This window comes from Tursiops truncatus, chromosome 6 (genome assembly GCF_011762595.2).
Source record: "Tursiops truncatus isolate mTurTru1 chromosome 6, mTurTru1.mat.Y, whole genome shotgun sequence".
Taxonomy (NCBI): domain Eukaryota; kingdom Metazoa; phylum Chordata; class Mammalia; order Artiodactyla; family Delphinidae; genus Tursiops; species Tursiops truncatus.
In genome coordinates this window covers 50,835,201-50,861,349 of record NC_047039.1, presented here as the reverse complement: position 1 = coordinate 50,861,349, position 26,149 = coordinate 50,835,201, and the positions used below count along the sequence as shown (strand labels likewise).

The 26,149-nt window shown below is 37.2% G+C and overlaps 1 protein-coding gene across 5 annotated transcripts in view; it reads left to right on the top strand.

The window, feature by feature from the left end:
* CCDC171 (coiled-coil domain containing 171) overlaps nucleotides 1-26,149 on the top strand; it is a 361,756-nt gene that overhangs the window by 166,349 nt on the left and 169,258 nt on the right. For all 5 annotated transcript variants that reach the window (XM_073806109.1, XM_073806110.1, XM_033858077.2 and 2 more), the window contains 2 exons: nucleotides 19,034-19,538; nucleotides 20,377-20,493. In XM_073806109.1, the coding sequence (XP_073662210.1) occupies nucleotides 19,034-19,538; nucleotides 20,377-20,493 (622 nt within the window). The remainder of the gene's footprint in view (nucleotides 1-19,033; nucleotides 19,539-20,376; nucleotides 20,494-26,149) is intronic.

The window sequence follows — 26,149 nt, the reverse complement described above, 5'->3', positions numbered from 1 at the left end:
TGGCATGTGGGATCTTCCCGGACTGGGGCACGAATCCGTGTCCCCTGCATCGGCAGGCGGACTCTCACCCACTGCGCCACCGGGGAAGGCACCTCTGACTACTTTTTAAATAATTGCTTTAGAAGTTGTTTTTCTTTTAATTAAAAAAATTTTTTTTATTTGTTTATTTTATTTAATTTTGGCTGTGTTGGGTCTTCGTTGCTGCGTGCTGGCTTTCTCTAGTTGCAGCGAGTGGGGGCTACTCTTTGTTGCGGTGCACGGGCTTCTCATTGCAGTGGCTTCTCTTATTGTGGAGCACATGCCCTAGGCGTGCAGGCTTCAGTAGTTGTGGCACGCGGGCTCAGTGGTTGCGGCTCGCGGGCTCTGGAGTGCAGGCTCAGTAGTTGTGGCACCCGGGCTTAGTCGCTCCGCTGCATGTGGGATCTTCCCGGACCAGGGCTTGAACCCGTGTCCCCTGCATTGGCAGGCGGATTCTCAACCACTGCACCACCAGGGAATCCCCTGTTTTTCTTAATAATAATGCTATCAATTGAATTTTTGTAATGCTTGATCGATTTTTCAACGCTTTTCACACTTTTCCTTGCCTCCTCTTACTTGATCCCCACAACAACCATGTGAGAGGTAACTTAAACATCACTTCTATTTTACAAATGCGGAAAATAAGGTTCAGAGAACTGGTACCACTCGTTTGTGTAGCGAGGAAGTTCTAGAGTCAGAATTAGAATGGAGATAACAGATGTGAAATGTTTAGCACCTTGCTTGGCGTTTAGGAATTACAAAGTGAATCTTACATGCTGTTTAAATATATTATCATCATCCTTATCTTCCAGTCCTTTTTGCATTATACTACAGCACTGTTTCTTTTAGAAACATGCTATTTTTGTGTATGAAGTAATATCTGAAAGCAGGTATAGTGACAACTCAGTTTCATATTTCTTGAACTCACTTTTCCGAGTGAATCTTGCTTAACTGGTGATGAAACATGATAATGTATGAAAGAGCTAACCAGTGCCATGCTGTCAGTCATTCAAAAATGGTAGTTCCCTATCTCTTATTTTTCTCAGACTTCTTTTTTTCTGAGAGACTGAATTTTTAGTATACTGTATTGCAAAATTACTACTGTAGGTAAGAATAGCAAAATAACTTTTATATAATATAGTTAATATTAATTAAAGAAATACATGTTATATATATATCAGATATATAGAACACTGTATTTCATGCTGTGATACTAACAAAGAGGTATAATACTTATTTATTTTCTCAAAAAGTGTCAAATTTAGTTGGGGAGGCATTATAGAAACACATGAAAAATTAAATAATATAAGGTTTATCACAAGGCTGTGTGTAATTAATTGCCAAAAGAATGCTATCAACTCAGAATTGAAGGTGGTCAAAGTTTGAAGGCTTCCTGGAGGAGACTAGAGCCACCTGGGCCCTGTTATCAGGATCTGCAAGCCCAGAAGGAAGGGAGACATCAGACAGATCAGAACTTAGAGGTCATGCTAACTTTCCAACAGTCTGAGATAATATCTTTTAACAATCAGTAAATCAAGCCTTTTGCCTGTATTGACAATTTATTCTCAGTCTAATGATAAGGAGAACTCTTTTCTTTTGAGAGAAAGAAAATTATCTCTTTGGATAATTTTATAACTTGTACTGCCTTAGAAACTAGAGTACACACAGGCATGTACCATTTTCGACACATACTGCAATATTTTTGATGTGCTAAACTTACAAAATGTGAAGATAGTGTTTTTAAGTTAAGTGAGTAGCCATTATGGGGCTTGAGTATATATATGAAGACCAGATAATGGAATTTCTGGGTCACATGGTAACTCTATATTTAACTTTTTGAAGAACTGCCAAACTGTTTTCAAAAGCCTCTGCACCATTTCAACATCTCCACAGGCAGCGTATGAAGGCTCCAATTTCTCCACAAAATGTGCTTTATTTTTTAACAGAGAAACATTTACGTTGTAGGAAAAGCTGGCGAATTTATGTTTATTATATTTTAAAATATTACCATTGCATAAAAAGACAAGATATGAAACGTATAAAAGACTTTTAAAATGTAGTCCTTTGATATCTATTTGTCACTGACTGTCCAGTTTGCAGTTTGTCTTTTTGCCAACATAAAGAATAAGAAATCAGCAAGTGAAAGTGATAAAAAAGAATTGTACTCCGTAGGGAAGTTTCTAATTTCTGGCCCAAAGTCTCAAAGTTCACGGGTTGCTGAAAGCCAGTAACGTATCCCTTAAGGCTCCTGTGTTTCAGGAAGTAAGTGCATGATTCATTAAGGAAAGAAACTGTCCTCTCCCCCTCATTTTGGGTGCACTTTGAATCTAAAAGTCAAGGAAAACTAATAAAATTAGACAATATTTTTGACATGCCAAAAAAAGTCTGTGTAAAAGGTATAAATTTTATAGTTTCAGGTTGTTAAAATTTTTAAAGAATTTTTTTGGGGGGATTTGTGAATATTATTTTTGAAATTAAACACACTAAGGAGCAGATTATACCAGTACTAGGAATGCTTTTGTCCCATTTGAAAGTGATGTTCCTTATGTTTGTTTGAAAAATATTGGTCTTTAGTCTTCTCTGGTAAAGAACATAGGTTTTCTATTTTAAGGAATACTTGCTCTTATAGCTGTTTCTAGCCTTACCATCAAACAAGCTTTGTTCTTCAAGAATAATTCACAGTAAATAATGCAATGACTCTGAAAGTCTCTCTGGAATATCAGAATTAATTTAAAACAGAATTCTGACATGTTGATAAGTTCCAAATTATATTTGGAAATCATATCTTTTTTGGATTATATTTTTCTTCTCTTTACCTTTGTAAAACTTTTTATTCATTGGGTATTTACTCAGTGCTTATTATAGGCAAAGCACTGTGCTAAGCGTCAGGGAACATTTTATAAAGGATTATTTAATTCACTTAATATTTATAAAATACCCACAGCATATAGAGCATTGTGACAGGCACTGTAGTAAATAATTCCTGGCCTCTAGGAACTAGCACTCTATTGTATTTGAGGGAGAGTAGATATGTACACATGAAATAAGTTAAGTAGCAGTGCAGGAATTAAGTGCCTGAGTGGTTTAATTATGTTCAGAGAAGGTTGAAGTCAGCATGAATGAGAATGTTAGTAATAGGTGTCATGGAATAGATGGACCCTGAAATGGGCTCAGGAAATTGTTAGAATTTGAATAGTGTTAGGGGAATTGAAAGGAAAGGACCTGGTGGTGCTAGAGACCATGGATAAATTGTGAAAAGTCACAATGGTGGTGAGGTTCCTGTCTGGATAGCAAAGGAGCAGATCATCTCCTTTTTCATCAAGTTGAGGATCCTAGGAGAAAGTGAAGTCTTTACAGGAGAAGGCATGTGGGCGTGTTGTGACCTGAGGGGAGACCTTGGTTCAGTAAAGAGTTTCAGCAATAGGATTGGATTGACATAGTCCGACATGTAACTAGCATTGCTTGCTGATGGCTTTGATTTAGGGTTGGAGAGGATCAGGTGAAAGAAGGAGGAATTAAGATTTACTAAAAAGTTTTTGACTGGAACAATTGGGTGGATGTTGGTTCAATGTACTCATAAAGAGGACTATTATAAACACCTTTAGGAGGAAAAACAGCAGTACTTGAGATGGTTATGAGGTATCTAGGGGGAGATGCCTAGTAGGCAGTCAAATCTGTAATTCTGGATTTCAGTGGATCTGCCAGGAATGCAGAAATGTAATTGTTAAGAAATAATCCAAACTCTCAGTATTTATTAGCATTAATATTAGTGTGGTTTTCTTAATCTCATATTTGTCAAAAGAGCTTTAAAAATTTAAGTACTTAATTTCATTATTTTAAAATCTTTATTTCAAATATCCCACTCTGCTAATCCTAGTTATTTAATTGAATGTTGTCCTGGTTGATTTTTTTTTGATAACTGTTAATACTTGGTATCTTGAATATATAAACCAAGAATGATTTAGGACAACAGATGGTTGTTAGACAAAGTCTTTCAGAGATTGTTTATTTTTATTTATATACAGACTTCACATATATTCTTTTTTAATAATTTCTTTTTAAAAAAATCAAGCTAACATTGATTTATGACATTATATAAATTTCATGTGTACATTTTAATTCGACTTCTGAATACACTATAACATGCCCACCACCAAAAGTCTGGTTTCCATATATCACCATACAGTTGACCCTCTTTAACCATTTTGCCCTCCCCTGACCCTTTCCCTCTGTAACCACTACTCTGTTCTCTGTGTCTACATGTCTGTTTTTGTTTGGTTTGTTTTTTTTCATTTATTTTGTTTTTGTTTGTTTGTGTTTTATATTCCACATATGAGTGAATTGATAGGGTATTTGTCTTTCTCTCTCTGGCTCATTTCACTTAGCGTAATACCTTCAAGGTCCACCCGTGTTGAAAATGGCAAGATTTTATCCTTTTTATGGTTTAATAGTATCCCATTGCTTGTATATACCACATCTTCTTTATCCATTCATCTGTTGATGGGCAGTGAGGTTGTTTCCATATCTCGGCTCTTGTAAATAATGCTGCAGTGAACATAGGGGTGCATATATGTATGGTTAGGCTACACTCAAGATGCCTGTTCTCTTGCTCTCTGTACATCCTCGGCTAGACCAGTCCCTGCTTCACTCACATGACTATCCAGTTGTCTTAATTATAAGGCTTAATTAGCTCCTGGTAACTGATGAGCCCACCTGACATCAATTCCCCCTATAAATGGTAGCCTCCTTCTCCCGTGAGTAGCAAAGACTGTTGTCATGTCCTGCCCAGCATCTGCTCCACATGGTGGGGTGTAGCTCCATGACCCTTTGTGTAAGATCCCCCTGTCCAGTAAATCACTACTCTCTGTCACTGACTCTGGGCTCTTTCTTCAGTGTCAAGGCTTGGCAACTCCAAGACTTGCAGGCCTGCAGAGTTCAGTGCAATAATATATCTTTTCAAATTAGTGTTTTCATATTTGGATAAATTTGGAGAAGTGGAACAGCTGGATCATATGGTAGTAAATTAAGTATATACTTAATTTTTTGAGCAATCTCCATACTGTTTTCTACAGTGGCTGCACCAGTTTACGTTCCCACCAATAGTGCACAAGTGTTCCCTTTTCTCCACTTCTCACCAATACTTATTTGTTGTCTTTTTGATAATTAGCCATTCTAATGCACATGAGATTGAGACTGAGGGTAGTCATCAGTTAGATCCATTAAACTGTAACTTGCTTAATAAGTAATGAACTGTAACCTGCCTTCACTGATCAAGCTTGCTTTAATTGTTCTGTAAGCATCAGGTAGCCTAAAAAATGTTTGCCTGAGTTGTTTTTCAGGAACTTGGAGTCAGCTGTGTCCAGTTAGAGTTTGATCTGGTGAGATCACCAACCCTCCAGATGGGCATGCCTGAATGTACAATCAGTGACCTTTTGACGTCAGAAGGCCCAAAACTCCACCTACAGAACGTGCATCCCGAGGAGAAGCATGTAGCTTACTTGTGCCTGTGCAGAATGATGATACTTCACGTTTTTCTTGTCTCCAATTACTTTCCCCACACTCCCTATACCTCAGCTTTACCCAGAAGTATCCCAGGCCCTTCATCTTTGGGGAGGTGGATTTGAGATTTGTTCTCCCATCTCTTTGCTTGGCTGCCTCGTGAATAAACCCTTTCTCTGCTGCAAGTCTTTGTCTCAGCGTTTGGCTTGCTGCACCTTAGACAAATGGACCTGGTTTGGTAACAAGATAATATTTCATTGCTGTTTTAACTTGCGTTTTTCTAATAGTTGGTGATGTTGAACACCTTTTCATGTGCCTGTTGGCTGTCTTTATTCTTGGGGAAAAATGATCCTCTGCCCACTTTTTAATTGAGTTGTTGTTGTTGAGTTGTATGAGTTCTTTTATGTTATGGATATTGGCAGCTTATAGATATATGATTTGCAAATGTCTTCTCCCATTTGGTAGGTTGTCCTTTTGTTTTGTTGGTTTCTTTTGCTGTGCAGAAGCTTTTTAGTTTGACGTAGTCCCATTTGTGTATTTTGTTTTCATTTCCCTTGCCTTAGGAGACATATCTAGAATGATATTGCTAAAGCTGATGAGAGCATACTGCTGCATATGTTTTTTTCTAGGATTTTTATGGTTTCAGTTCTTACATTCAAGTCTTTAATCCATTTTGAATTAACTTTTTTGTATATGGTGTAAGATAGTGATCTAGTTTCATTCTTTTGCATGTGGCTGTCCAGTTTTCCCAACACCATTTATTGAAGAGACTGTCCTTTATCCATTGTATGTTCTTTACTCCTTTAATATAAATTAATTGTCCATATATGTGAGAGTTTATATCTGGACTTTCAGTTCTGTTCCATTGATCTGTCTGTCTGTTTTTCTGCCAATACCATGCTCTCTTGGTTAGTATAGCTTTGTAGTATAATATGAAATAAGGGAATGTGATACCTTGAACTTTTTTTTCCCCTGGGGATTGCTTTGACTATTATTGGTTCCATACAAATTTTAGCATTTTTTTTGTCTATTTTTGTGAAAAATATTATTGAGTTGTTTTTTTTTTTTTTTTTTTTTTTTTTTTTTTACGGTGTGTGGGCCTCTCACTGTTGTGGCCTCTCCCGTTGCGGAGCACAGGCTCTGGACGCTCAGGCTCAGCGGCCATGGCGCACGGGCCAAGCCGCTCCGCGGCATGTGGGATCTTCCTGGACCGGGGCACGAACCCTTGTCCCCTGCATCGGCAGGCGGACTCTCAACCACTGCGCCACCAGGGAAGCCCTATTATTGAGATTTTGATAGAGATTGCACTGAATCTGTAGATTGCTTTAGGTAATATGGACATTTTAACAGTTGTAATTCTTCCAATCTATGAACACAGAATATCTTTCTATTTCTTCATGTCTTCAGTTTTTTCAACAGTGTCTTATAGTCCTCGGTCTACAGGTCTTTCACCTCCTTGGTTGAATTTATTCCTAGGTATTTTATTCTTTTTGTTGTGATTGTAAGTGTGATTTTTTTTAAATTTCACTTTCTGCTAGTTTGTTGTTAGTGTATAGAAACACAAAACACATTTTTGTATACTGATTTTGTACCCTGCAACTTGACTGTATTCATTTATTATTTTTAATAGCTTTTTGGTGGCAACTTTAGGATTTTCTATATATAAAATACTATCATCAGCAGATAGGGACAGTTTTACTTCTTCTTTTCCAATTTGGGTGTCTTTTATTTCTTTTTCATGCCTAATTGCTCTGGCTAGGACTTCTAATACCAAGTAGAATATGAGTGGTGAGAGTGGGCATCCTTGTTTTGTTCCTGATCTTAGAGGGATAGCTTTTAATTTTTCATCACTGAGTATGATGCTAGTGGGTTTGTCATAAATAGCCTTTCTTATGTTACGGTACCTTACTTTTATACCCATTTTATTGAGAGCTTTTATTATAAATAGGTGTTGAATCTTGTCAAATGGTTTTTCTGCATCTGTTGAGATAATCATGTGATTTTTATCCTTTGTATTGTTAATGTGGTATATCATGTTGATTGATTTGCAGATACTGAACAATCCTTGCATTCCTGGAATAAATCCCACTATCATGGTGTATGATCCTTTTAATGTACTGTTGTATTTGGTTTGCTAAAGTTGTTTTTTTTGGCCATGCTGTGTGGCTTGTGGGATCTTAGTTCCCCAACCAGGGATTGAACCCGGACCCTCGGCAATAAAAACTTGGAGTCCTAACCACTGGACCACCAGGGAATTCAAAATTGCTACTATTTTGTTGAGGACTTTTCCGTTTATGTTCATTAAAGATATTGGCATATAATTTTATTTTTTTTGTCTTGTGCTTGTCTGGGTTTGGTATCAAGATAATGTTGGCCTTATAAAATGCATTAGCAAGTGTTCTCTCCTCTTCAATTTTTTGGAAGATTTTGAGAATGATAGGTATTGAATCATTTTTGAATATTTGGTAGAATTTACCACTTCATACATATTCTTAGTCTTATTTTTATTCTTTTAGCAGTTTGTGAATAGCATCTCCTTCTTACAATACAAATTATATGATGAGTCTCATGAAATCATTCATAGTGGTAGTAATTAATATTAAGTAACACTTTAAAATAAATAACCAATACAAATCATCAAAATTTGGGAGACAAAAAATGACATGAGGATCTTTAAAATTGCTTTATTACATCACTACTGCTTTTACCAGGTAGCCTAAAATGAAAACTGGCTGTGTAAGTCAAGAATCTCAATTCTGTTTTCCAAAAATTCCAGTATGCTCCTGTTTTTCCTCTATATATAGAGAAGTAGGGTATTTTTTGTAATATATTCCTGATTTTTATCCATTTCTAGCCATGTTTTAATTACTCTCTTATCCTCATCCCAGGACTATCTGTTTCTGGTTGTCTCTCTGCAATGCTTTAACTTTAACCTGGTGCTCTGTGGAAGTGGAACAGCTATATAGAGTAGAGGAATCTATCATGCAGTAAAATTAAATCTTTTTGCAATAGGTTTACTTTACTTTTATCTCTCCTTCCACAATCCATTTGATTTTGACCAGTGACTGAATTTTTTTGAAATATTTAAAATAACATTAGAATATATATATTTTTACAGTTTTTTTTTTTTTTGGTCAAAAAAGTGATACTTGTTAAAAACCGACTTCTGCCTGAGACTTTGATATCTGTAAAAGTGTGAATAGGCAGCCACCTAGAACCCGAATGATTAGGTTCATTTTTTTTCTTTTTAACATCTTTTTTGGAGTATAACTACTTTACAATGGTGTGTTAGTTTCTGCTTTATAACAAAGTGAATCAGTTATACATATACCTATGTCCCCACATCTCTTCCCTCTTGTGTCACCCTCCCTCCCACCCTCCCTATCCCACCCCTCTAGGTAGTCACAAGGCACCAAGCTGATCTCCCTGTGCTATGCAGCTGCTTCCCACTAGCTATCTGTTTTACGTTTGGTAGTGTATATATGTCCATGCCACTCTCTCTTTGTCCCAGCTTACCCTTCCCCCTCCCCGTATCCTCAAGTCCATTCTCTAGTAGTCTGTGTCTTTATTCCCGACTTGCCCCTAGGTTCTTCATGACCTTTATTTTTAGATGCCATACCTATGTGTTAGCATATGGTATTTGTTTTTCTCTTTCTGACTTACTTCACTCTGTATGACAGACTAGGTCCATCCACCTCACTACAAATAACTCAATTTCGTTTCTTTTTATGGCTGAGTAATATTCCATTGTATATATGTACCACATCTTCTTTATCGATTCATCTGTTGATGGACACTTAGGTTGCTTCCATGTCCTGGCTATTGTAAATAGAGCTGCAGTGAACATCGTGGTACCTGACTCTTTATGAATTATGGTTTTCTCAGGGTATATGCCCAGTAGTGGGATTGCTGGGTCATATGGTAGTTCTATTTTTAGTTTTTTAAGGAACCTCCATACTGTCCTCCTTAGTGGCTGTATCAGTTTACATTCCCACCAAAAGTGCAAGAGGGTTCCCTTTTCTCCACACCCTCTCCAGCATTTATTGTTTGTAGATTTTTTGATGATGGCCATTCTGACCAGTGTGAGATGATATCTCATTGTAGTTTTGATTTGCATTTGTCTAATGATTAATGATGTTGAGCATTCTTTCATGTGTTTGCTGGCAATCTTTATGTCTTCTTTGGTGAAAAGTCTATTTAGGTCTTCTGCCCATTTTTGGATTGGATTGTTTGTTTTTTTGATATTGAGCTGCATGAGCTGCCTGTAAATTTTGGAGATTAATCCTTGTCAATTGCTTCATTTGCAAATATTTTCTCTCATTCTGAGTGTTGTCCTTTTGTCTTGTTTATGGTTTCCTTTGCTGTGCAAAAGCTTTTAAGTATCATTAGGTCCCATTTGTTTATTTTTGTTTTTATTTCCATTTCTCTAGGAGGTGGATCAAAAAGGATCTTGCTGTGATTTATGTCAAAGAGTGTTCTGCCTATGTTTTCCTCTAAGGGTTTGGTAGTGTCTGGCCTTACATTTAGGTCTTTAATGCATTTTGAGTTTATTTTTGTGTATGGTGTTAGGGAGTGTTCTCCTTATGTAGCTGTCCAGTTTTCCCAGGACCACTTATTGAAGAGGGTGGCTTTTCTCCGCTGTATATTCTTGCCTCCTTTATCAAAGATAAGGTGACCATATGTGTGTGGGTTTATCTCTGGGCTTTCTATCCGGTTCCATTGATCTATATTTCTGTTTTGGTGCCAATACCATACTGTCTTGATTACTGTAGCTTTGTAGTATAGTTTGAAGTCAGGGAGCCTGATTCCTCCAGCTCCATTTTTCTTTCTCAAGATTGCTTTGGCTATTTGGGGTCTTTTGTGTTTCCATACAAATTGTGAAATTTTTGTTCTAGTTCTGTGAAAAATACCATTGGTAGTTTGATAGGGATTGCATTGAATCTGTAGATTGCTTTTGGTAGTATAGTCATTTTCACAATGTTGATTGTTCCAATCCAAGAACATGGTATATCTCTCCATCTATTTGTATCATCTTTAATTTCTTTCATCAGTGTCTTCTAATTTTCTGCATAAACATCTTTTGTCTCCTTAGGTAGATTTATTCCTAGATATTTTTTTCTTTTTGTTGCAATGGTAAATGGGAGAATTTTCTTAATTTCACTGTCAGATTTTTCATCATTAGCGTATAGGAATGCAAGAGATTTCTGTGCATTAATTTTGTATCCTGCTACTTTACCAAATTCATTGATTAACTCTAGCATCCTTAGGATTCTCTATGTATAGTATCATGTCGTCTGAAAACATTGACAGCTTTACTTCTTCTTTTCTGATTTGGATTCCTTTTATTTCTTTTTCTTTTCTGGTTGCTGTGGCTAAAACTTCCAAAACTATTGTTGAGTAATAGTGGTGAGAGTGGGCAACCTTGTCTTGTTCCTAATCTTAGTGGAAATGGTTTCAGTTTTTCACCATTAAGGACATTGTTGGCTGTGGGTTTGTCATATATGGCCTTTATTATGTTGAGGTAAGTTCCCTCTATGCCTACTTTCTGGTGGGTTTTTATCATAATTGGGTGTTGAATTTTGTCCAAAGCTTTCTCTGCATCTATTGAGATGATCATATGGTTTTTCTCCTTCAATTGGTTAATGTGGTGTTATCACATTGATTGATTTGCGTATATTGAAGAATCCTTAAATCCCTGGGATAAACCCCACTTGATCATGGTTTATGATCCTTTTAATGTGCTGTTGGATTCTGTTTGCTAGTCTTTTGTTGAGGAATTTTGCATCTATCTTCATCAGGGATATTGGCCTGTAGTTTTCTTTCTTTGTGACATCTTTGTCTGTTTTTGGTATCAGGGTGATGGTGACCTCGTAGAATGAGTTTGGGAGTGTTCCTCCCTCTGCTATATTTTGTAAGAGTTTGAGAAGCGTAGGTGTTATCTCTTCTCTAAATGTTTGATAGAATTAGCCTGTGAAGCCACCTGGTCCTGGGCTTTTGTTTGTTGGAAGATTTTTAATCACAGTCTCAATTTCAGTGCTTGTGATTGGTCTGTTTATATTTTCTCTTTCTTCCTGGTTCAGTGTCAGAAAGTTGTGCTTTTCTAAGAATTTGTCCATTTCTTCCAAGTTGTCCATTTTACTGGCATATAGTTGCTTGTAGTAATCTCTCATGATCCTTTGTATTTCTGCAGTGTCAGTTGTTACTTCTCCTTTTTCATTTCTAATTCTATTGATTTGAGTCTTCTCCCTTTTTTTCTTGATGAGTCTGGCTAATGGTTTATCAATTTTGTTTATCTTTTCAAAGAACCAGCTTTTAGTTTTATTGATCTTTGCTGTCAGTTACTTCATTTCTTTTTCCTTTATTTCTGATCTGATCTTTATGATTTCTTTCCTTCTGCTAACTTTGGGGTTTTTTTGTTCTTCTTTCTCTAATTGCTTTAGGTGTAAGGTTAGTTTGTTTACTTGAGGTGTTTCTTGTTTCTTAAGGTAGGATTGTATTGCTATAAACTTCCCTCTTAGATCTGCTTTTGCTGTATCCCATAGGTTTGGGTCATCATGTTTTCGTTGTCATTTGTTTCTAGGTATTTTTTGATTTCCTCTGTGATCTCTTGGTTATTAAGTAGTGTATTCTTTAGCCTCCATGTGTTTGTATTTTTTACAGTTTTGTACCTGTAATTGTACAAAATTGTACAAAATCAGATAATTGTACCTGATATGTAGTCGCATAGCGTTGTGGTCAGAAAAGATACTTGATACTATTTCAAGTTTTTAAATTTACCAAGGCTTGATTTGTGACCCAAGATATGATCTATCCTGGAGAATGTTCCATGAGCACTTGAGAAAAATGTGTATTCTGTTGTTTTGGATGGAATGTCCTATAAACATCAATTAAGTCCATTTTGTTTAAAGTATCATTTAAAGCTTGTGTTTCCTTATTTATTTTCATTTTGGATGATCTGTCCATTGATGAAAGTGGGGTGTTAATGTCCCCTACTATGTTTGTGTTACTGTCAATTTCCCCTTTTATGGCTGTTAGTATTTGCCTTATGTATTGTGGTGCTCCTATGTTGGGTGCATAAATATTTACAATTGTTATATCTTCTTCTTGGATTGATCCCTTGATCATTCTGTAGTGTCCTTCTTTGTCTCTTGTAATATTCTTTGTTTTAAAGTCTCTTTTGTCTGATATGAGAATTGCTACTCCAGCTTTGTTTTGATTTCCATTTGCATGGAATATCTTTTTCCATCCCCTCACTTTCAGTCTGTATGTGTCCCTAGGTCTGAAGTGGGTTTCTTGTAGACAGCATATATATGGGTCTTGTTTTTGTATCCATTCAGCCAGTCTATGTCTTTTGGTTGGAGCATTTAATCCATTTACATTTAAGGTAATTATCCATATGTATGTTCATATTACCATTATCTTAATTTTTTTGTGTTTGTTATCGTAGGTCTTTTCCTTCTCTTGTGTTTCCTGCCTGGAGAAGTCCCCTTAGCATTTGTTGTAAAGCTGATTTGGTGGTGCTGAATTCTCTTAACTTTTGCTAGTCTTTAAAGGTTTTAATTTCTCTGTCAAATCTGAATGAGATCCTTGCTGGGTAGAGTAATCTTGGTTGTAGGTTTTTCTCCTTCATTACTTTAAATATGTCCTGTCACTCCCTTCTGGCTTGCAGAGTTTCTGCTGAAAGATCAGCTGTTAACCTTATGGGGATTCCCTTGTATGTTATTTGTTGCTTTTCCCTTGCTGTTTTTAATATTTTTTCTTTGTATTTAATTTTTGATAGTTTGATTAATACGTGTCTTGGCATGCTTCTTGGATTATCCTGTATGGGACTCTCTGCACTTCCTGGACTTGATTGACTATTTCCTTTCCCATATTAGGGAAGTTTTCAACTATAATCTGTTCAAATATTTTCTCAGTCCCTTTCTTTTTCTCTTCTTCTTCTGGGACCCCTATAATTCGAATGTGGTGTGTTTGGTGTTGTCCCAGAGGTCTCTAAGACTGTCCTCAATTCTTGTCATTCTTTTTTCTATTTTGTGCTCTGCAGGAGTCATTTCCACTATTTTATCTTCCAGATCACTTATCCATTCTTCTGCCTCAGTTATTCTGCTATTGATCCCTTCTAGAGAATTTTAAATTTCATTTATTGTGTTGTTCATCACTGTTTGTTTGCCCTTTAGTTCTTCTAGGTCCTTGTTAAATGTTCCTTGTATGCTCTCCATTCTATTTCCAAGATTTTGGATCATCTTTACTATCATTATTCTGAATTCTTTTTCAGGTAGACTGCCTATTTCTTCTTCGTTTGTTAGGTCTGGTGGGTTTTTACCTTGCTCCTTCATCTGCTGTGTGTTTCTCTTTCTTCTCATTTTGCTTAGCTTACTGTGTTCGGGGTCTCCTTTTCGCAGGCTACAGGTTCGTAGTTCCCGTTGTTTTTGGTGTCTGCCCCCAGTGGCTAAGGCTGGTTTAATGGGTTGTGTAGGCTTCCTGGTGGAGGGGACTAGTGCCTGTGTTCTGGTGGATGAGGCTGCATCTTGTCTTTCTGGTGTCAGGTCTACGTCTGGTGGTGTGTTTTGGGGTGTCTGTGGCCTTATTATGATTTTAGGCAGCCTGTCTGCTAATGGATGGGGTTGTGTTCCTGTCTTGCTAGTTGTTTGGCATAGGGTGTCCAGCACTGTAGCTTGCTGATTGTTGAGTGGAGCTGGGTCTTGGCGTTGAGATGGAGATCTCTGGGAGATTTTCGCCGTTTGATATTACGTGGAGCTGGGAAGTCTGTTGTGGACCCGTGTCCTGAACTTGGCTCTCCCACCTCAGAGGCACAGCCCTGATGCCTGTCTGGGGCACCAAGAGCCTGTCATCCACACGGCTCAGAATAAAAGGGAGAAAAAAAAGAAAGAAAGAAAGAAAGAAAGAAGATAAAATAAAATAAAATAAAATAATGTTATTAAGATAAAAAATAATTATTAAAAAAATTTTTAAGTATTAAAAAAGGAAAGAAAGAAGACAGCAACCAAATCAGAAAAGAAATCCACGAATGATAACAAGTGCTAAAAACTATACTAAAAAACAAACAAACAAAAAAAAACCGGACAGACAGAACCCTCGGAAAAATGGTAAAAGCAAAGCTATACAGACAAAATCACACTCAGAAGCATACATATATACACTCACAAAAAGAGAAAAAGGGAAAAAAAAATATATATATATCGTTGTTCCCAAAGTCCACGTCCTCAGTTTGGGATAATTCATTGTCTATTCAGGTATTCCACAGATGCAGGGTACATCAAGCTGATTGTGGAGATTTAATCCGCTGCTCCTGAGGCTGCTGGTAGAGATTTCCCTTTCTCTTCTTTGTTCGCACAGCTCCCGGGGTTCAGCTTTGGTGTTGGCCCCTACTCTTCGTGTAGGTCGCCTGAGGGCGTCTGTTTTTCGCTCAGACAGGACGGGGTTGAAGGAGCCGCAGGTTCGGGGGCTGTAGCTCACTCAGGCTGGGGGGAGGGAGGGGTACGGATGCGGGGCGAGCCTGCGGCGGCAGAGGCCGGCGTGACGTTGCACCAACCTGAGGCTCGCCATGCGTTCTCCCGGGGGAGTTGTCCCTGGATCACGGGACACTGGCAGCGGCGGGCTGCACAGGCTCCCGGGAGTGGAGGTGTGGAGAGTGACCTGTGCTTGCTCACAGGCTTCTTGGTAGCGGCAGCAACGGCCTTAGCGTCTCATGTGTGTCCCTGGGGTCCGCGCTGAGAGCCGCGACTCGCGCCCGTCTCTGGAGCTCCTTTAAGCAGCGCTCTTAATCCCCTCTCCTCGCGCACCAGGAAACAGAGAGGGAAGAAAAAGTCTCTTGCCTCTTCGGCAGCTCCAGACTTTTTCCCGGACTCCTTCCCGGCTAGCTGTGGCGCACTAGCCTCCTTCAGGCTGTGTTCACCCCGCCAACCCCAGTCCTCTCCCTGGGATCCGATGGAAGCCGGAGCCTCAGCTCCCAGCCCCGCCCGCCCTGGCGGGTGAGCAGACAAGCCTCTCGGGCTGGTGAATGCTGGTCGACAACGATCCTCTGTGTGGGGATCTCTCCACTTTGCCCTCTGCACCCCTGTTGCTGTGCTCTCCTCCACGGCTCCGAAGCTTCCCCCGCTCCGCCCCCCCACAGTCTCCGCCCGCGAAAGGGCTTTCTAGTGTGTGGAAACCTTTCCTCCTTCACAGCTCCCTCCCACTGGTGCAGGTCCCGTCCCTATCCTTTTGTCTCTGTTTATTCCTTATTCTTTTGCCCTACCCATGTACGTGGGGAGTTTCTTGCCTTTTGGGAGGTCTGAGATCTTCTTCCAGCATTCAGTAGGTGTTCTGTAGGAGTTGTTCCGCATGTAGATGTATTTCTGATGTATTTGTGGGGAGGAAGGTGATCTCCACGTCTTATTCTTCCGCCATCTTGAAGGTCCTCTGCACAAGACTCTTAGATAGCCTCATCCTCCAAAGGGCAGACACAGAAGCAAGGAGAACTACTGTTGTACAGACTGTGCCCGGGGAGAAATTCCAATGGCAGGTATTGGTGACATATCCTCTTCTTTAGCAGGTGGCAGCCTGGCAACTTGTGGTTGTAGGTAGGTGGCCTCAGTTCCTTCCCACTATATCTCTCCTTAGGGCTGCTTGAGTGTCCTCATGACATGGCAGCTGGCTTAACCCAGGATGAGTGATCTTGGGTAGCTGGTTTTCCTTAGTTAACAATCATCTTTTGATGTTCCGCATTACCTGTGCCAGTCCCCTCCCCTGTCCCGTCCCCCCTGGTACTTTAGCTCAGGGAGGAAGGAGCTCAGAGGGATTTGGCTGAATAAGGGGCTTGAGAGCCTAGGGATGAATTTTAAGCCGCTTTCCCCACAGTCAGGAGGAGGGACGCTGACGCTCCAGCCAGACCCCGCGCCTCCCTTTCGCCGTTTCCCCTCAGGACGCTCAGGTCCACCCTGATTAGGTTCATTTTTATTTCCATTACTTAGGTATGACCAGTGCACCTCTTTTATCCTAGATTTTCTATAATTTTCCTTTTTTTCTCTAAATGAACTGGTGGAGTTGATTTTGGAGTGAATATGGAATTAAACTTCGTAATTTCCATTTGCTCCCTCTACTCCCTGCAACTCTGCTGCTATCCCGGGCAGTCTTTATTAATGTTTCCAATTTTCCCATCCATTTACTAAAGCTTAGCAACTGTCCCAAGTTTTTATCGTTTCTCATAGCTTTCTGGGTAAAGTTTAAATTCTTTAGCTTAATCATTTATTATCTACAGACTTGTCAAATTTCCATCATTTTCCTCTTCAGACATTCTGAATTATTTGTACTTCCTTAGAACACATTACTCTGTTTTCTGGCTCTTCCTTTGCTATATGCTAGTCTTCCTGCTTTTTCTAGCTGTAACTTGTGTCAGTTTTCCCTTTTCATAAAGGCTGTTGTACATCTGCTTCTAAGCCGTCTACTTGGCTCTCAGAGTTTCTTCCATCTTCCAGCTGCTCCCAGTGGAACACCATGACCTTTACTAGTGGTCTTTATATGGAGCTCTGGGACACAGGCCCATTGATAAACTACTGCTGCCACAACTTGGCTATCAGTAGAGATGTGGTTGGAGCAAGCTACAATTCCCTTATTTCCCCATTCCTTTATTTCTCACAGTACCACCACAGGTACGGCTGGATCAGACTTCAGAGAATAGTTGGAGTAAATAAAGGAAATTAAAGTATAGCAGAGAAACATTTAAAACCAAGACTAAATCCAATTTCCCTCCTGCCCAAGGAAAAGCATTCAAGAAGTTGAATCCATCAGAGAGTGGCCTCTTGTATACTTCCTTTACTCATTTGTATTCAGGGCTGTACTTCTGAGTGCCTCCTTCTACTCACCGTGCACCTTTGGGAACCTCATCCCCTAGCCTCAGGACTGGTTTTGGTCCGGGGGTTACTTTCCTCAGCCATGTGTTTCGACAAGTTTGAATCCTTTTGGCTACTTCCTGTCAACATTGTCCATGGTAGGCTTTGACACCCAAATCTTGCAGAGTAGTTAAGAGTTTGTATGATTTTCTCTAAGTCTGAACACCTTTGAAGACTTCCTGCCAATGTAAATTTTGGAAATGCCTCTGATTGTTCTAGTTGTTCGTGGATAACTCTTGAATCAGACACTGTAAATCTTTCCCAAGGACCATTGTTAAATTTCAGACGGAGTGTGACCTGAACCAATAATACAAAGAGAAATGTTTTCCTTAATGCCCCCAAAAGGATTCTCTCATAATGAAGATACTACTTCACTTTATATAGAGCATGATTTTTTTCTGTCTCTGACTGACCCCTTTATTCAAATTGAACTCCCTTGGCCTGTTTTAAAAAGAACGAAGTCCGTGGACAAGCCAGGGCAGCTTATTTGGTTAAGTAAAGATTCAGCTAAAGCTGTTAAATCACCATGGACTAGATTAGATTAAATTTTATTACAAGGGTAGCTATTGGCTAGCCTCCTTATTGGCGGAGTTGAGATTTTTTTGTTGTTGTTCTTTCTATTACACATCTCACTCCCACTTGTCCTTTGCCATATTCCTCCAAAAGCTGGTCAACGTCATTTGGTATAAACATCCTTTTGTGCATCTCTGGCAATCTAGCATAGCTCCATCACAGCATTGTACCACAATCATTGATTTATTTGTCTGTTTTCCTAGCGTGTGGAATTTAGTGAGCAATCAGGAAATGTTTATCGAATGATAAATGCATCAGTAAAAGAAATTGGCATCTGTTATCTTCTAAATTTACTCTATTTCAACAGTTCCTTAATGATTAGGTATAAGATTTCATGGGGAGAGCTAGTTTATTTTCTAGTGATTAAAATCCAGTGCCTGCAGTTAAAATTTCTGTGTGTTGCATATTAAGTTTTGAATTATAAGTATCTTGATCAGGAAAAAAGGACCAGAGAGCTGCTGAGGCCCAGCCCACAGTTAGTATTTACTCCCAGCACTGGAGCTGTACTTTGTACAGCCTTCTGTCTTGGGGAGGAAGAAACTGAAATAACAGAGTATGCTCTGAGAATCAGTCCCCTCTTGTCTAGTAAATGGCAGATAGTCAGATGCTGTGTATTGTATTATTTATTTAACCCTTTGCTATTTTGACAAAAAGTTAAGTCTTTTTACATATAGAAAAGCCTCTAATGCTGGTATGATTTCTGTTTAAAAGTAGGAAATACATGTTACTGAGGAATGGAAGAGAAGGAATTTTCTTTTTCTGAATATGTGTATTTATGCATAAGTATACAGGAAATTTACAAAGTATTTTTAAATGTATGTGCTCTACTTTGTGTAAAGCTTCCATATAAGGGATTTAAAAATTACTGTGCACATTTAGATCTAAGCTGTTTGGCCCACTGTTGCTCTATCATATATATTTTTTGGATATTTTAGACCATAGATCTTTCAAAGGAAAAGAAATAGTTGTCAGCAAAAGTTTTTCTTTTTTAAAAGAGGAGTTAATAAAATGCCTGTTTCATGATCAAATATATTATTTGACTTTTCTTATAGAAATTTCAAGAAATTGCTGAAAAAAATATGGAAAAGTTGAACCGTATTGAGAAGTCACATGAACAATTGGTTGTTGAAAACACACATTTCAAAAACTTGTTATCACAGACTAAAAGGGAACAAACATCCTTGCTGGCGGCCTGCGCATTGATGGCTGGTGCCTTATATCCTCTGTATAGCCGATCATCTGCCTTATCCACACAGAGAGATTTTCTCCAGGAACAGGTCAACACCTTTGAGTTGTTAAAATTGGAAGTTAGAACTCTAGCCCAGGCTTTGTCAATTGTAGAGGAAAAGAAGCAAGAGGAAGCCAAGATGAAGAAAAAAGCATTCAAAGGATTAATACGTGTATTCCGGAAAGGTGTTATTGCAATTTTGGCAGCAAACAGACTCAAGATTTTGGGCCAGTCGTGTGCCTCTCTTTTTACCTGGATGGAGAGTTTCAAAGAAGGCATAGGCATGTTAGTGTGTACAGGAGAGCCCAAAGACAAGCATAAATTTCCAAGTAAGATAATTTGTGCTTTTAAAAATCTGAGTCGAATGTAAGTGACATACGAAATGAATATGTTGGGCAAAAACATAAAAAAATCATTTACAATGTCAAATCATGTAACATATGTACATACATATGTAGATATGTATGTGTGTGTGAATAAGTGTGTATTTATAAATTAGGCTTTAATGTTTTGTTATAAACATTAAAATATAAAGAAAGTAGCAAATATATATGATTTCAACTTTGTCTAGCTTTATTATATTTGAATGCTCTTTTGACAGTAAATTGAAAAGTTTGTACAGCGATTTTTCAATAAAGTCAATCCAGAAACTCTGCCCTATTTAAAACTAATTAGCATAATTTACTTTCACTTTCTTTGAATTAGTATAAAATGATCAGAGTTAAAAATCTGTTGAAGAATTGAATGAAAATGAAACTAAATGTAAGTTTTATAGCTAACTTTTTTGAATGCTTGACTATTCTGAGGAAACAATTATTTCAGTTTTTAACTTTTCAAAAGCAAGCTATTAAGTAAGTAGAGCTAAATAAAATTTCCTTCTCCCTTTTCTTTTATGATGTCAGTTACCATTATCTATAGAGAGGAGTTAATAAAATGCCTGTTTGTTTCATGATCAAATACATTATTTGACTTCTCTTATATGGAAAAATTGAACCGTAAATAAAGTCAATAAAATCTCACATCTATTATAGACTTCTCTGCACTAGGTGAAGTTCTACATACTAATTTTGATCTACTTCTTAAATAGCTAAATATTGCCATAATTTTTAAACGGATTTTAATAAATTTTTGTAGAATTGCATAATGGATTTTTTTCTGTTTTTGCAGAACATCAAAAGGAGCAGTTACGTTGTTTGCGAACTCTCAGTTGGCTCACCAGTTCTGACCTTCTTGCTGCAATAATCAGTTCTATGGCTGAGTTACAGGAAGCTATTAGTAAAACAGGTATGATTCCCCTTTTTATGTCCTTGCAAAATACATTTAAAAAGAAAATATCCAGAAATTCTTTATGGTACAAATTCTAATAAACCTTCAAGGAAGAAAATGTATTTGTTTTTATCTTTCTTTTATTCAGGTACAGAGAGATTACTAAATCTATATTTAATGAAGTAGTGAATTAATGTAATTTTTGATGTTAATTTTGTCTTTATGGGGAAATTAAATGACACTTCTTAGTGAATACATTCACCTTTTTTTCCCCTTTGTGATATGCTTTTCCTATGGAAAACTCATCATTAGCTTTTTTATTAAGTACTACTGGTAATATTCTTTCAAATGTTTTAATCTTTCTTCTGTTTCTGGCCATGTGCTTTAGAAATCCAAATAATAACTGAATCAGTAGAAAATTTTTCTCTCTCATTTGGCAACATGTTTTTATTTTTTCTATTTAATTTTAAATAGTCTGCTCCTTTCCACTTGGTGTGAAGCCACCTATAACCAGTGATTTCCAAAGGTCTAAAATGCAAGTTTATTTTTTCATGACTCAGATTGCATGGCATGTTTGTGTGAAAGGTTCAATGAAAACTAATTTCTCCACACTTAAAGAGTAACATACAGTTACCTACTGCTTAAGCTATGTCATTGGACTAATTATGGTCGTTTCAGACACATTAATAGAAAAAAATGTATAGTAGACTTGTTAATACTTGCCTGCGTAATGAAATATTCTAAGTATTAATGAAATGATAATTTGGGATGTAATTTAATTCTTCAGACAATTCTGTTGTGTAAATATAGATCATGTATTGTGATTTCAAACATGTAAACTAGGCTCTTATAGTACAAAACTTATGATCCGAAGATTATTTTTAGGTTGTGGCCATAAATGTTGGTAAGAAATATGCATATTTTAATGTATCGGCCAAATCTCAACATACTGGGTTTGGAGTCTGAAATAAAAGTGCAAATAAATATATTTTAAGAATGTTGGTATTATAAATTCAAAGCAAAATTGTAACATCCTTGAAAGAACTTAATAAATTTTTGGGTTTAGTTTAATAAACAGATGATTTTTGTTAGTCATATTTTTTCAGGTATGTGGACCTAAAAGTAGATTGGTTTCTTAAGCTATAATCTTATTGATATTATTACTTTATTTAATGCATTTTTTAATCACTGTGCTATATGCTTGAGGAGATGAAAGAAAAAGATGTGACTTGATCGATCTTCTAGAAAATATACATAATGGTCATAAGAATAAGAGCGACAACTCATGAACAACTTAGGCAGAATGTAATCAAGGATTGGATGAGAAAGTACAGGCTTTAAATGTAAGAATACGCAGAAGGTAAAGCTCAATGTGGGCTTATGAGTATTGGGAAGGCTTCAGGGACTAGTGATTTAGTTGGGCCTAGAATGACAGTAAGTTAGAGAGGAGAGCTGGCATTCAGCTGCAGGGTATAGCTTAAGCAGAGATGTAGAGGTGGGAATAAGCATAGAATGGGAAGAAGGGACATTCAAGAGGTGAGAACGTAAATCCATGCCTAGCAGGTCTGACTTATGGATAAAATATACTGTCTACTCTAACCATATTGGGAAGTAGTGGGGGAAAGGGTAGATCATTGCCATGGGATCAGATTGTTGATTTATGAAAGTAGGCAGCGATTTCCCCTGAGCACATTTTCTAAAAGTAGCCCCTTGTAACATTTTTAAGTTAAAATATTGACAAAATTTTTATTCAGACCCTGATAAAAATATGTGTAGGTAAGACCTGTGAAGTAGAAGGTAGACCAAGAGTGGTGTTTTAAGTGCTTGCCTATCTCTAGGAGCAAGCTGTCTTTGATGTTAGACCCTGGTATGCCTCTGGCTTGAGGAAATAGCAAGTTCAGGAAAACTTATTTTTAGGCAAGCCTAAAAGGATATGGTCCAGGCAGATAGATAATTGTTACTGAACTAGTACAAAAATGATCAGTGTGGATCTTCTCCAGTGACTAGCTGGGCTTATAGAATAATTCTTTCAAAACATGATGAAGGGTTAATGTATTGTTATCTAGGCAATTGTGTTTTCATTTTTAAATGTATCCTAGTAGAAATTTTAGATATTTTAGCAGAAAAGGTGGGAAAATATTTTCAAAGTCTATGATTGATTATCAACAGATAAGGGTAATAAATGTAAAGCCATAACAGTTTATACAGTCATGTTGAGTTTATAGTTTAAGTGTCTGAAAAATCTAAATAGGTAATCATTGTGTAGTAGAAAGAGCATTGCTTTGAACAGGACAGACTTGATATTATATTCAGCATTGCTAGTTATTAGTTGTGTGGAATTGGGCAAGTTACTTAACTTTACTGGGCCTCACACTCTTTTCCCATAAATGAAGATGGTATCGTCTTCCCCATTGTTATGAGGAAATAATGAGATAATGCTTGTTGAATATTTTGTACGGTATCTGGTACATAGTGGGTGCTAAAAAATATTGTTGTTCCCTTACCACCCATCTCACCATGAAAGTAGCATTTAGCATTAATGAACATGAATACACACACGCCTACCTGTATACATTTTTAGACTACTAATGATTAATTTTCTGTTCTAAAATTGCTAAATTGCTGTAGAGTGGAGGCAACATAGTGTAGGGTTAAGCAGGTATTCTGCCTGACTTTGAATACTGACTCTGATGCTAGCCACATGACATGGGCAAGTTATTTAAACTCTGTTTCCCAGTTTCTTTATTTGTAGAGTGGGAATAGTAAGTTTTACCTAGCTCAGAGTTTAGAGGACTAAATGAGTTCATTTGTAAAGTGCTTAGAATGCCTTTGTTTACTCTTTCACATACTTTTCTTAGTTCAGATATCGGTCTTCATTAAAATTTATTGCATTAACTGAATAATAATGAAGAAATTTCATAAAAATTTAGAGTAAATAAAATGAAAATACATTAGTTTATCTTAAAATTTCAAGACCATTTACATGTCTCATACAGCTCCAACTTGTTAAAACATGGTTCTGTTATAAATTAGTATACGTATAAAGATCAGGAAGAAATTTCTTCCTCTGAATATAATGACATTGGATGTGTGGGGGCATCACAGGTTTTCTTTCTTTGTACCTAATAGAAGACCCCCACTTAGAGCAGCTTATTCATATAAGGTTTTTTTTTTTCCTCCCAAATAGTAAGTCTGGAGGTAGGTAGAAATCCAGACTATGTCTTTCTGCTAAGCCATTAGCATCTTCGTGTTTATGCCTCCTAGTTTTAAGCTGGTCACTCTACTTTTAGGCATCAGGATTGTATTTGTGCAGGAAGGAGAAGGGAGGGACACAATGTGAAGACATTCATACATTGCTGGTGAGAATAAAAAATGTTATAGCTGCTTTGGGAAAGAGTGGCATTTCCTCAAAATATTAAACATAGAGTTATCATTTGAACAAGCAATTCCCCTTCTAGGTATATATCCAAGAGAAATGAAAACATATATGTACAAAAACTTGTGCATGCATGTTTACTGCAGCATAATGCATAGTCAAGAAATGGAAACAAACTCAAATGTCCATCAACTGATAAATGGGTAATGGACAGATATCCAAACAATAAAATATAATTGGGCCATAAAGAGTAATGAAGTAGTACTGATGCTTGCTACAACATGGATGAACCATGAAAGCCATATGCTACATCACAAAAGATTGTATATAATATGATTCCATTTATTTGAAATCACATATCATATTATTCCATTTATTTGGAATATGCAGATTAGGCAAATCTAGAGACAGAAAGTACATTAGGGGCTGCCTAAGGCTGGGGAGGGGTTGGGGTTATGGGAAGTGGCTGCTAATAGATATGGAGTTTCTTTTGGGGGTGACTAAAATTTTATAAAATTGCTTGTGGTGACGACTGCATAACTGTGATTATATTAAAAACCATGGATTTGTACACTTTAAATGGGTAAGTTATATTGTGTGTGAATTATATCTCAACAAAATTGTTAAAAATATGAAGACATGTGTTGCTGAATATATCACTTTATATCAGGAAGGCAAAAGCTTTCCCAAAAGCTTCCCCAGCAGTCTTTTGCTGTTGTTTCATTGGCCTGGCCTGAGCTTGTTTCATTGACCTGAGCTGAGTCATTCACATGATTCTCCCTAGATGACTACCTGGAGATTGACAAAAGAGAAGGAAGAGTTTGTGCATGGAATGAATCAGCTAATCAACATCTGCAGTAGAGAGGATTGTTTTTGTTTGTTCTTTTTTTTCAAATTACTTCCGCTTCTACTACCTCCATTATACAAGAAAACAGGTCAATTCAGAAAACTTGGAAAAGAAATAAATCAGAGAACAATAACAAAACAAAAACAAATGTATTTTCCCATCATATAGGGATAGTTAATGTAAGCATTTTTATGTGTTCTTATGTGTTCTTCCAATCTGTTTTATCCCTCTTTCTCTCTCTATCCATTCACCCTTCCTTCCTCCCTTCATGCCACCTACTCATCCATCCACTAGCAGACTAACAAATGATGTAAATGATATCATAGGCTACATACTCTTTAATATCTTCATTTAAAAATTATTCCAAAATACCCGCAAACTTATGGAAAAGTTGCAAGTAGTTCACAACAGAGAATTCTGTTTCCTGAATGGTCTGAGAGCAGGTTGCTTACTTGATGCCCCATCACTCCCTCATATTATAGCATGTATTTCAAAGACATTCTTCTGCGTAACCAGAGTGCAATGATCAACATCAGGAAACCAACACTGATACATTACTACCATTCAGACTCCATTCAATTTCCCCTATTTGTCCCAACCACGTCATTTTTAGCAAGAGGATCTGGTTTAGAATTATGTGTTGCATTTAGTCTGTTTCTTTAGTCTTCTTCAGTACGGAAGAGTTCCTCAGTTTTTCCTTGACCATCGTGACCTTGAAGATTACAAGCCAGTTATTTGTAGAATATCCCTTAATTTTGATTTGTTTGTTTCCTCATGGTCAGATTTAGCTTATGCATTTTCAGCAAGAATATCACAGAAGTGATGCTGTGCTTTGCTTATGATAAACTGTCATAGCTATAGTTTAAAAAATATCATACTTTTTGAGGATTTTTCTCTATTTCTGTTAATAATCTTCTAGAGAATGATTGTAATGTCTGGGTAATATATATCAGTTGGGCATTCCTTCATCTATTTAACCAATTTACAAAAGGAGGTTTTCATCATAGGGCAGGTATCAAGAATACCAGTTCAGCTTTGATTTGCAATTGATTCCTTGTCCCTTGAATCATCTAATACTATGAATAGTATCTTAATTCTTTCAGCCATGTCGGAAATTGAAATGGCAAAATCTTGGGAAAGTCTATTTAGGAAATGTGAAAATTCTGAAATGAAAGAGGATATTTCTTGGAACTCTGATTTTTCTTCTCTGTTCCTTCTGTCTTTTTGAAGAACTTGCTGAAAATTTAAATCATATTACATGTCAGGACTACCTATTGATGGCATCATTGTCACTTTTTTCTTTTTATTTACAATATTGTGTTAGTTTCTGGTGTACAGCAAAGTGATTCATATATATATATATATAAATAAAATCTTTTTCATATTCTTTTCCATCGTAGTTTATTACAAGATATTGAATATAGTTCCCTGTGCTATACAGTAGGACCTTG